The 12,134-nt window shown below is 41.3% G+C and overlaps 1 protein-coding gene across 1 annotated transcript in view; it reads right to left on the bottom strand.

The window, feature by feature from the left end:
- Positions 1-4,634: 4,634 nt before the first annotated feature.
- The window catches only part of ADAMTS9 (ADAM metallopeptidase with thrombospondin type 1 motif 9), a 164,716-nt gene continuing 157,216 nt past the window's right edge, over positions 4,635-12,134 (bottom strand). The window contains exons 39-40 of the mRNA XM_081524492.1: positions 8,015-8,109; positions 4,635-6,132 (exon numbers count right to left, since the gene is read on the bottom strand). Coding sequence (XP_081380618.1) covers positions 8,020-8,109 — 90 coding nt within the window. The 3' untranslated portion in view covers positions 4,635-6,132; positions 8,015-8,019. The remainder of the gene's footprint in view (positions 6,133-8,014; positions 8,110-12,134) is intronic.

Here is a 12,134-nt window from a genome sequence, read left to right as displayed (position 1 = left end):
AAGGTAGGTTTCCCTAGTGTGCAAAAGATCACTTGGGGAGCCTACTAATATGGCAGATTCTCAGGCCCCATACCTAGAGATGTTGATTAAGCTTGGGGGTATGACCAGGAACCACACAAGGACCCTCTGAAGTCCCCTGCCTTGGCCCAGGGTCCACTGGAATTGAAAAGGCTCCCGGATGTGTATCCATTCTATAGTATTGTGAAACTGAGCACCAAGCACTGAAGAAACATTCTGGCTTATCAAGAAAGATGAAGAAGATGAAAAAGGCATTGGACCGATGAAAGCGTCTACACCTGATAATGGCTCAAGTCCTAAAAGGCGGTCATAACATAAAGATGGCCCTATAAGTCTTGATGGCAGGTCACATCTATCCAAGCATGTGAGAGACTCAGAATTCAGTGCATCGTCACTTTAGTGCCATAAGAATTCTATGTCCCAGGGAGCATGTGCAGAACCACAAAATTCTCGCCAGGGTCAAAAGTCTTTGGACCAAGATGGGCAGATATTTATATATACAAGGGCCACATGGAAAATCTAATCAAGCGATTTAACTGTTGCAGAGTTTGGAATGCAGGAGGAAAACTCAGGCTATATGTGGATACTGAATATAGGCACATGGGTTATAAGAACATCCTTCTTTTGTAGCTAAGAGTCATTGACATAAAGGCCAGTGTGGCTCTTTGGGGTTTTGGACAATCATGTCAACGCCTGGTCAATCTCTTGGGTCATTAAATGTTTGGAAAATATAGTAGAGAGAATAATGACCTTTCATTCCAAACCTAAAGATGTCCACATCCCAATCTCCAAAATCTGAGAATATGGGATCTTACTTTTCACAGGGGACTTTGCAGATGCTGTAAAGGTAAGAATCTTAAGATAGAGAGATCACCCTGATTACCTAATGGGCCCAGTGCAATCACAAGGATCCTTAAAAGAATGAGGCAAGTGAGGCAAAGTTAGAAAAAGGTGACATTTCCTCTTGCTTCTAGATCAGGCTGTGAATCTAAGCAATTGCTAATAAGTTGTGAATATAGAGATTACCAGACTAAATGAAGTTAAGACAAGGATAAATGTAACATGATGTCACTTATATGTGGAATCTAAAAACTTTGTTAACAGTGAACTTATTTACAAAACAGAAACAGACTTACAGATTTAGAAAACAAACTTATGGTCACCGAAGGGGGAAGGTGGAGGGCAGAGAGATAAATTAGGAGTTTGGGATTAACATATACACACTAATATTTATAAAATAGAAAGTCAATAGACATACTGTATAGAACAGGGAACTCTACTGAACACTCTGTAATTATATGGGAAAAGAATCTTGAAAAGACTAGATCCAGGTATATGCATAACTAAAACACTTTGCTATAAACTTGAAACTTAGACAACATTGTAAATTAACCACACTTCAGTATAAAATAAAAAGTTTAGGAAAAGTCATTCTTTAATTTTCATGTACTGCCTTAAAATGATTGCCCTCTTCTCACGGGTTGGACACAGACATAGTGAGGAGAAGCTATATAACAACACCACCTTGAGAAAGGCCAAGCCACAGAACAGAAAGAGCCCAAGTCCTCGGTGACATACAGAATAGAGTCACTGACCAGGTCCAGCTGTCTGCTGACCTCTACGTGCTGAACAAGAGAAAAATAAATGTCCATCTTATTTTGGGGTCTCTCTGTCACAGCTCTGTGATAAACTGAACTGTGTCTTTCCAAAATTCCTATGTTGAAGCCCAGACCCCAAGTGTGGTTGAACTTGGAGAAATGGATTGTAAGGATTAAATGAGGTCAGGAGGAAGGGCTCTGTCCTGCAGGACTAGTATTCTTATAAGAACTGGGGAGACACCAGATTGCTACCCCCTCCTCAGTGTTCACACCAAGGAAAGGCCATCTGAGGACACAGTGAAAAGACAGCTGTCTTCAAGCCAGGAAGACAGGCCTCACCAGACACCAACCCTGATGGCACCTTGATGCTGGACTTCTGACCTTCAGAACTGCGAGAGAACACATTTCTGTCGTTTAGAATACCCGTTCTGTGACGTGCTGTTATGGCGGCCCCAGTGGACTGGCACAGCCTCTTAGCCTGTATCCTAACTAATAAAGCTGACCCTTGAACAACGTGGTGGTTAATCCAATAAAAACTTATAGTCAGTTCTCTGTATTCATAGTTCTTTCATATCTGTAGATTCAACCAATAACAGACCATGTAGTGCTATAGCATTTACTATTGAAAAAAAACCACATATGCGTGGACCTGGGCAGTTAATGTTTGCGTTGTTCAAGGGTCAGTTGGACACTGCTGCATCCCTAGTGCCTAAACAATGACTGGAAATTAGTAGATGTGCTATGAACATGATTTGGGTAAATAATGAACAGAACAGAAAGACCATATTTAATCTGTGCAGTGCTATAAAAATGTAAAGAATTAACAGATTCTATATAGATTATATCTGCCCATTCACCCATCCACCCATTCATCTTTCTATCGTTCTGGCTGTATTCATCTGCAGGTAGATGAAACCTCATCTTTGAACCCTACCAGTGCCTTCTCCTCCACAGTCCACCCTGAATCTACCCATGGTCAGCTCCTGTGCATTTTACCGCCTTTATCACTCTAAAATTTTCCACCATTACAACGGTCACCATTCTAACCCAGCTCCTACTATCACTGGCTTACTTTGTGATAATTGCTTCCAAATTGTCCCCTCTTGTCTCTGTAGTTGATCCTGTTGCAGAGACTTCTATTAATAGTTTACTTGTGTCAAATCCATTTTGCCTTTTAGGAACAGATTCCTCATTTCATTTAGTCTGGCAACACACCCTGCAAAACAACCCTAATTCCCTACTGCTTCTGCAGCCTAGGTTCAAGCACAGGGCTCAATTCTGGCTGAGAAGATACAAGTGGAATTTGTTGGGTGATGTTTCTGGGAAACCTCTTTCAGAAAACAGGGACTAGGCTACTTTTTACCCTTCCCCTCACTGTTTTACTTTTGTTGCTTGGAATTTGGGAGTGATTGCTGGAGCTCTGGCAGCCACATGGAAATATGGAAGACTGAGGAGAGGAGATAAAGAAATGACATCTCTGATGACTTTGTGGAGCTACAATACCAGCCTTGAATTGCCTATCTTCAGGCTTCTCCTACATAATGGTGAAATATACTTTTTAAAGCACAAGCCATTGCAGTCAGATATCTGTAATCAGCAGCTGAACACAACTCCTAACTGATACAGGACCCATGCCTTCCATGCTGTCAGCTTAGATATACTGAAGCACATCTGGAGTGCTGCTACTTTGCTACCACTAGTGCAGGGCTAAGCATCTTCATAAAACACAATTTCACTTGACAAGAGGCATGTCAACAGCCTCATTTTACAGATGAGGAAACTAGGGTTTAGGATCACATAGCCTGCTGCTGCTGCTGCTAAGTCGCTTCAGTCGTGTCCGACTCTGTGCGACCCCATAGACGGCAGCCCACCAGGCTCCGCCGTCCCTGGGATTCTCCAGGCAAGAGTACTGGAGTGGGGTGCCATTTCCTTCTCCAGTGCATGAAAGGGAAAAGTGAAAGTGAAGTCGCTCAGTCGTGTCCAACTCTTAGCGACCCCATGGACTGTAGCCTACCAGGCTCCTCCATCCATGGGATTTTCCAGGCAAGAGTACTGGAGTGGGGTGCCATTGCCTTCTCCGTCACATAGCCAGTACACGTCAAAGGACTAGAACCCAGGTCTCAGACGAAGCTGTGGCATGACAAGGAACTATGAAACTATAGTGTAAGCTATGGGATCTGGAGATTTGATACATGCACACGTACATGTGCATGCAAACACACACACACACAAAATCTTGAGTGGATATGTGTTGCTTTTGCCTATCTTCATACCATCTACCCTTTTTCGACAGCACAACCTTTCTCTTCTGGGACAGCTGGTCTTTCAACTGAGGTTGTTGATCACCTGTCTCTAGGGGGCACATAATCCCAGCCATCTTGACAATGTGACTGGTCCAGAAGTGCCCATGCAACCCAATCAGAGTCAAAGTTCTTTCCGAGACTGTCACTTACTCCCTGTGTGTGAATGTGGGCCAATCTGCATCTCAAAGGCTCTGTCTGCTTATCCAAAAAATGATGGTAAGTCTATCACCTGCTCTACTGGGTGGTTCTGAGAACAAACTAAAACAGTCTAGTAAAGGCTCCCACATACAGGGATGTTCACTTACTATTAGCTGTTCTTTAGATCTCTTTGGAAAGCTCTCAATTTCCAGGACACCATCAATCTCTAGAACAGAAATATTGTTACATGATATTAACAATTAAGCCCCCAAATCTCACTTAAATCTCCTGTTCTGTTTGGTCACTTGTTCCCCCATCACACAGACAAGAGGTTTCTTTGTCTAATTTTCAGAATAACCACTTCAACTAACTGATTTAAGTGATGAAAAGACAAACCTTGAGACAGTCCCCATTCTTTACCTGTCTCCAGAATGGCAAATGCAACTAATGGGATTAAGAAAGCCTGCATTTCTTCTCAATCTGGTAATCTTAAAAACTAGAACAAAACAAAACAAAACTAGAGGCATGTTCATCCCATCTTGAATCAAGTGTCCAGAAATCACGTGAAACACAAATGTTTGGATGTGGTCATGGTATTTATTCGCAGTATATTTTCACAAGGTATTAATAAAGGAGATAACACTTATTCATACATTGAATATAACTTCCTGGAGCACTCTGAAGTTTGTGTGGGTTTGGAGAATACTGACAGGTTTCTCCTAATCTCTTTGGCTTTTGGGAGTGGGAGGTTTCTCAAATCGAGTGTCTGACAGGGGTGATGACTCTTCTTCCATCAGGCTGGAAGGGCAGAAAGACCATGGCTTTGGCAGCTCCATTTTGCAAAGAAGTAACAAACAGGACTTCCACAGATGAATGGATCCAAAGATAAGTAAGACTCAGGCATCTTGTACTCCATAGTTCATTTTACTCGTGAATGCCGATTACTGCAGCAGCCATGGACACTGACAGGGTTTAAGGTTCATGGCTCAAAGGGGCTAAGTCACTAGCCAAAGTTTTCATGCAAAAGGCAATCCTGATGACTAAGATTCCAGTTCTGGATTTCTCCAGGTGTACTGGGGAGGCTGAAGTTCACCCCACCCCATGTATCCTCTGTCGCAGTTGTTGACATAGACACCATTTCGGAGTTATCTTGGCAAAACGCTGAGTGGCTCTCATTGGCTCAACGTCACTCTGTAATGAAGCTGCTTGAAGGACCCTCTCTTTAACCAGAGAGATGAAGGCACCATTAACTGAAGCAATGTACTAATAAGAATAACAACAAGAACAAAGTCCCATTCTCTTTCCAAGAAGCCATGTCTAAAAACAAGGGTAAACAATTGGTCTTATTTTATCCAAGTGACTCTGTCCATTGAAAGTTGTCCTTCGGCTTCTCCCTTCTATTAAAAGTGTTTACAGTTCTGAGTCCGATTATCACTTAAATACACACAATATTAGCACCAAGGCAGCAATTTTTTTTCCCAGAGATCACACGAAACTGAATAGATACTTAACATAATTAATAGCTGGTACAATCTGTGACATCACTAAATTAACAATTGGCTAATGACACATTCCTAGAAATGCCAAATATCCTCATACAACTCTTGTAGCACCTTGATGGTAGCTAAGGTGTTTCTTATAAAAAATTACAATTAAAAAAAGTAACATAAAACATTTACAGATAGAAAGTAAACAATAGTGTACCGTGATAATAAAGGATCACTTTTGTCATAGTACTACATATAATGTAGAGTACGTAAAATGCAGTGGTCTGACTGCAGAGGAGGAAATAATGTGAAAGGCAGTCATAATAGAATCATTTTACGTACAAAAATATTACATCACAATAAATAATTTCAAACATAAATATTAAACTTTACATCATTAGGTTATTCCACATTTATATACACACACATATATATACATATGTGTGTGTATATAAGTATATATATATGCATATGTACACACACACACAGGCACACAAATTCTCACACACACACACACACAAATTTTAAGGTGGAGGTATTTCATCACTATCCTTCATCCATCCCATAATGGCTTCCTCTTCAGAGCACCTGAAAACAAATGAACCAACCAGGAAATGTAAATCTTCTGTCTCAAATGACATAAGTCAAGAATGGGTAAGTCAGAAAATGTTACATATAGAACTTAAAAAATAATGCTTGCTACAAGAAACTGGAAATTTCAAGGATATATAAAGAGTAAAATAAAAAGCCACCAGCCTGTGATTCCCCCAGCCTGAGATAATGTTCTTCACGTACTGGTGTATTACCTTCTAGTCCTTTGGTACAGACATATAAATATTATGTGTATGTGCTCATTCAAATGTTACTACTCATAAGATATGCATAAAATACACTTTATTAGATATAAAATATAATAATACAAATCAAATGGAGGTCCCCTGACTTCACCTTCCTTTACTCCATCTCTTCTTTTCTGATAGCAAACTCTTTCTGGTCCTTTGGTAACCATCTCTCTTCCAAATGAAGCTGTCAGTCACCTGACTCTAGGTGGGTACATGATCCCAGTCTCCTGGACGTTGTGACTGGTTCAGAAATGGCCATATGACAAATCAGAGCCAGAGTTCTTGCGCAAAACAGATGTCAGAGGTGAGCATTTACTAAGGCCTATGAGATATAAAGATGATGTAAGCCTAGAACTGCCAGGGACCATAGTGCGGAGGAGATGGTCTGTCTGAGAACAAAGTCATTCAAGAGGCAAGCATTGCTGATGTATGGAGAAAGAAAGAGCCCTGATGACTCTAAGCCTCAAGATCCAACCATGCCTGGAGATAGACCACTGCTTAGATATCTCAGTTACTTAAGACAGTAAGTTTGTTTTCCTTTTCTTTTTCCCCTGTTGCTTCCTGCAGTGGAAATATTTCTACCTTAAGATCATAATTTTTAATACAGACGATTAAACACTGAAACTGATACACAAGTGTCAGCTATGTATTCCTTTGGCAGGATCTTGAAGAGCCTAGAAAAGATAACGGGCTGCTGGAAGCTTGAAGGAAGATGTAGAAGGGTCGCGTGAGTTGGCTGAGCTCATTTCTTATACGTGAAAGGCAATGAGATGAGAAGGAGTGATTAGTTCACTTTTCTGCCCAGCAGAGGGAGCACTTGCCAGCATAATGTAGTCACGCCAGGAATTGTCAGACTTTTAACAGGGAAACTTTCCTGCGCCTTTGTTAAAATGCAGATTTTTGACTTTGAAGATTTGGAATGAGGCCAGAGATCCTGCTTTTCTAATAAGCTCCCACGTGATACAGATCAGGCTGGTCCTTGGATCACACCGTGAGTTACAAGTGTGCAGAAGAGTGCATTAACTGAGAGCACTGGCTGTGTGTAGGACCCTCCTGGGTTCTGCCAAGGGAATCCATGGTGAACTTAAGCCAGCTGCTTAACTGTTGTGGATCTCAGCTTCCGTCTGTAAAATGAGGGTAACAGCCCCAGACTGTGGCTTCGTTGTGAGGATGCACGGAAATAATGCCTAACCAGCATGGTGCATGACACCCAGCCAGGGGTCAACGAATGTTATTAATATTACTCTCATAATACCCTTGGCATTATTTCTCAAAGGCTGATCTGTGAATCTTCTGCATTAGAATTTCCTGCATTAAAAATACAGATTCCTAGATCCACCTCCACTCAACGTAGCAGGACCTCTAGAGATGGAGCCCAGGCAGCAGCATTTTTAATAAGCATTGCAGAGGAACCTCGTGCAGGATGTCTGGGGACCGCACGTCCAAGGTGGAGAGCAGATGGCCACAGGCGTGCAAGGACAGATGAGCAGGAGACACAAGACTGAAAAGCACTGGGTCAGCTTCCCCTGTCTGGGGGCAAGTGACCCACCTACATTTGCTAATCATTAGACTACAGAACGAGAAGGCAAGAGAGTGAGTGCGAGAAAGAGAAGGACAGAGACGCTTACCTTAACTATAAAACTCGAATCTCCAGGCCAGTGCCAGAGGACGGAGCACATTTTCCACAGTAACCACCGCATTTCCCGACGACCCGGGTACCATCCTGCAAAAAAAAAAGATGCATCGTCTTAGTCCACCTGCTTGGCTACTACGGTTCTGGGGCTTGCGCTGGCTTTGGGGGGACTCATTCCTGTATGCACAGCAGGTAGGACTTCTCAGCAGGGGCTGAGAAATGATGGCCTGTATGTCCCGTGTTCGTACAGCCTGTATCTTCACAGAGTGAACTTTAGTCTTTTGGCCCCAATGCTTTCTCACCGTCTTTGAAATATCCTTACCTGCACTTCTCCCACACAGACCATTCATGGAGACTAATCTTGAGTCCCTTCACACTCAGCATGGTCTCCTCAAACACACTGCTGAAGAGTCTCAGTAGAAATCTATCTACTCATTAAGAACCAAAGGAAAGCACTCAAAAGAATTGCTTTGCTTTTAACCTGATTATTGACATAGCTACCAGTGTCAAGAAGAGCGTTTATCTTTTTAAAGGGTTGGGAAGCAGCAAACCGAGAATACTATTTCTGGACATAAAATTAAAATTTCAGGGCCCGTCAATAAAGTTTTATCAGAACACAGCCACATCCATTCACTTTCCTCATGTTGTGGCTGCTTTCATATTACAACAGCAGGGTAAGTGGTTGTTCTCACAGTCTCACACTGCATCACACAGTGATACACATCACACAGTGATACACTGTAACCTGTTTTGAGTGGCATGTGTACTGCTGTATTATAACATTTTATTTTTATAACCAGTGTACATCAAAATAAGAAAAGACAAAAAAAGTAGACTTTATTGTACTTTTAAGGTACAGTAGGATGGATTATTCTATTGTCACATTTACACGGCAAAGCCCTGCATTCATCATGCAATGATACTGCGCATGTGCATGCTCAGTCATGTCCAACTCTTTGCAACCCCATGGACTGTAGCCCACCAGGCTCCTCTGTCCACAGGATTTTCCTAGCAAGAATACTGGAGTGGGTTGCCATTTCCTCCTCCAGGGGATCTTCCCAACCCAGGGATCAAACCTGTGCCTCCTGCGTCTCCCGCACTGCAGGCGGATTCTCTGTCACTGAGCCAATGGGGAAGCACACAATGACACTGAAGTTGTGGTAAAAGAACACACTATACACCAATATCACCACATTTAGCATGTGCATGGTATCCCCAACTCCCAGGCAAGCAATGCTCAGGAATTTGGAAAACTTAGAATATCTCATCATAGTGTAATTCTTCACAAAAATAAGAAATCAAAGTGAGTAACGATAAAAGATGAAAATATGTAAGTGTCCAAGTGGCCCACTTGTTAGCGACACAAAGAAAACAGTCTACTTGGTGGTGAGTTCATGAAATCTTGTTTAATTGTAACAGCAGAAGGCATATGGCCAGAGAAAATCAGTTTGTTGAACACTGTTATCCTTTTGGCAAGACCAGTTGCTCAAAAATTTAATGACATTTGGGAGCCACATCAATAAACAATTAAAAAAAAAAGCAAATTGGAATGGTTTCCTGTGGTTTTTGGTGAGAAGACAGATTTTACTGATACTCTTTCCGTTGTTTGAGGAGACCGTGCTGAGTGTGAAGGAAACAAATAATTAGTCTCTATGAATGCTCTGTGTAGAAGAAGTATCAGTATATCAAAGAGATAGAGAAAATAGTAATCAGAAAAACTGAAGAGGAATCTGCTAAGATGTGTTGACAACTAATAATGGTAAGATCCATGTGTGGAGAAGGAAAAGCTTTATTTGGACCAATTTACAAAGCTTGTGAAAATGTAAGATGTTTAAAGCCTGTGATTATTCACTGTGGAAAATACACGAACATATCTAGTGTTATGGAACCCACAGTGTTAATAATGAAATTCTTTTTCTATCATAGACTTAATCTTCATCAGTTTTGGGAATTTTGGGGTCAGGACGAGAAGTTAAATACTCTGACTTATCCTAACATACACCAGTTGGATGACTTAGGAGTGGTAAAGTTTTATCATGAATTTTGAGCTCAGGGACAGGATAAATAATTTTCTGAATGAGAAGAACTGTTCTCAGTCACTGTCATTGAACACTTAATGGTTTTGGACATTATCTTTTGCTGCTGACTTGATAATGTTTCTTAATGAACTGAAGCTAAAACTACAAGGCAAAAAACTGCACTTATAGGCAAAAGTTATACTGTGGTAAAGTCATTTCAATAACAACTAACATTGTATGACTCATAAATCATGTTAAGGTGCTTTGTACACTTCCCAATCTGCCAAATGTTAAAAATGAGAAGCTTTATTGCTATTCTACATATATTTATAGTGATATACTTTGTAAGTGTGAACTACATTTTCAGCAGCATTTTTTGGACATGGATGTAAGTGCAAAGGAAATGTTCATATTTCAAAATCCATCTAATGAGGTAACTGAGGAGAGCTTCCACCTCACCTTCAATTACAAGTTATTCATCTGTAATGTAATGACATGCAGAAGGGCAAATACCAAGTGAGAAATCTAACGGAATTCCACCAACAGCTGCCAAGGCATGAATATGTTCAATTAAAATGATGTGGTTGTAGATGATAGTAGTGTTTGGCAATACCTATCTCTGCAAAAAGACATTCATAAAGATGAAGTGCAGAACATCTCATTTCAGATCAGCATTAACAAATAAACACTTCAAAGCAATTCTGGTCATAGAGAATGCTGATTAAACAAAATGTTATCCTTTCTCAATATTTCATTCATTTCCTTGGTAGATTCTGGACAACACAAATTTACACTCAATTATTATTCTGTTTTGGATTTAATCACTAAATTTTTTGTGCAAATTTGTTTTCACTCTTGTCATATAAATATATATGTAATATCCATGATTTTCACCTCCTGGATGGCAAAACCTAAAATATTTACTATCTGGGCCTTTACAGAAATGGTTTGCTGAACCCTGGTCTCTAGCCTTGTACAGTCCTACCAGTCTGGATTTATCTTGCTCTGTTCTTCCCCTCTGCATTTCTTTGGGTTGTTCCTCTAACTTGCCTCTTAACACAGGGCCTTTGCACATGCAGTTCCTCTAGCTGGAACTATCCGCCTTCTCCCTCTCAGTGTGAACTGGACTCTGTGTGCATTTACCAGCTTTTGTCTGGTAAATTCTTCAGAACTCAGCCTGGAGGCCACTTCTTCTGAGAAATTGTTCTGACCGAGTTACCAGCTGCACAGCACCCTATAAAATGGGGTACTTCTCTCTTTATGTCTGTCTTCCCCCTGGAATGTAAGCCCCACGACGGCAAGGCCAGTGCCTTGTTAGAATACTAGGGTCCCCAGAACCTAGCAGTGGTCTAAACACACATTTGTTGAATGAATAGAAGTACTGAACAAGTACGCGCTCTTCTCTGTGAGCTGCAATTCAAATGCTAATCAGCCCCCTTAATCCTTTCCCATGCTATGAAAAACCCCTTGTTTAACTGTGGCATCATATCCCAGTTTGTAAATTACCATGTCATATGAGCCACCCTCCACCCCTGACTCCTGTACGAGGTTTGGCATCTAAGATGTTTTTCTCCACTGGGACTAATGCTGGTGTGAATCATACTTGTGTGCACATTTCAGGATCTCTTTGGGCCATATTTGAATCATATGGCCCAAGTATGGAAGTATTTTGAAAACAATTTAAAAAAAGAAAAAGAAAAATAGTTGCCAATTTTGATGGGAAAAAAATATGTAAGTTTCACTCTTGTAAAAATTTGCATGCTTTTGATTATGAGTGAGATTAACTTGGAGGGCTTCTCTGATGGCTCAGTGATAAAGAATGCGCCTGCAATGCAGGAGATGCGGGTGGGATCCCTTAGTCAGGAAGATCCTCCGGAGGGAGGAAGTGGCAAATCACTCCAGTATCCTTTCCTGGAAAATCCCACGGCCAGAGGAGCCTGGTGGGCTACAGTCCAAGGAGTCACAAAGAGTCGAACATGACTGAGTGCCTGAGCGTGCATGCACAAGAATAAGGTGGAAGATTGAGTTCTATCACCCCACTGGGTCTTGGTTTTAGGGGCCCGTGTTAGTTCTGGAGCTAGTCTGACATCATCAACT

This window comes from Giraffa tippelskirchi, chromosome 9 (assembly GCF_054371585.1).
Source record: "Giraffa tippelskirchi isolate mGirTip1 chromosome 9, T2T-mGirTip1v1.2.pri, whole genome shotgun sequence".
NCBI lineage: Eukaryota > Metazoa > Chordata > Mammalia > Artiodactyla > Giraffidae > Giraffa > Giraffa tippelskirchi.
Note: the sequence above shows the minus strand (reverse complement) of the source record. Positions and strands in the feature narration are given on the sequence as shown.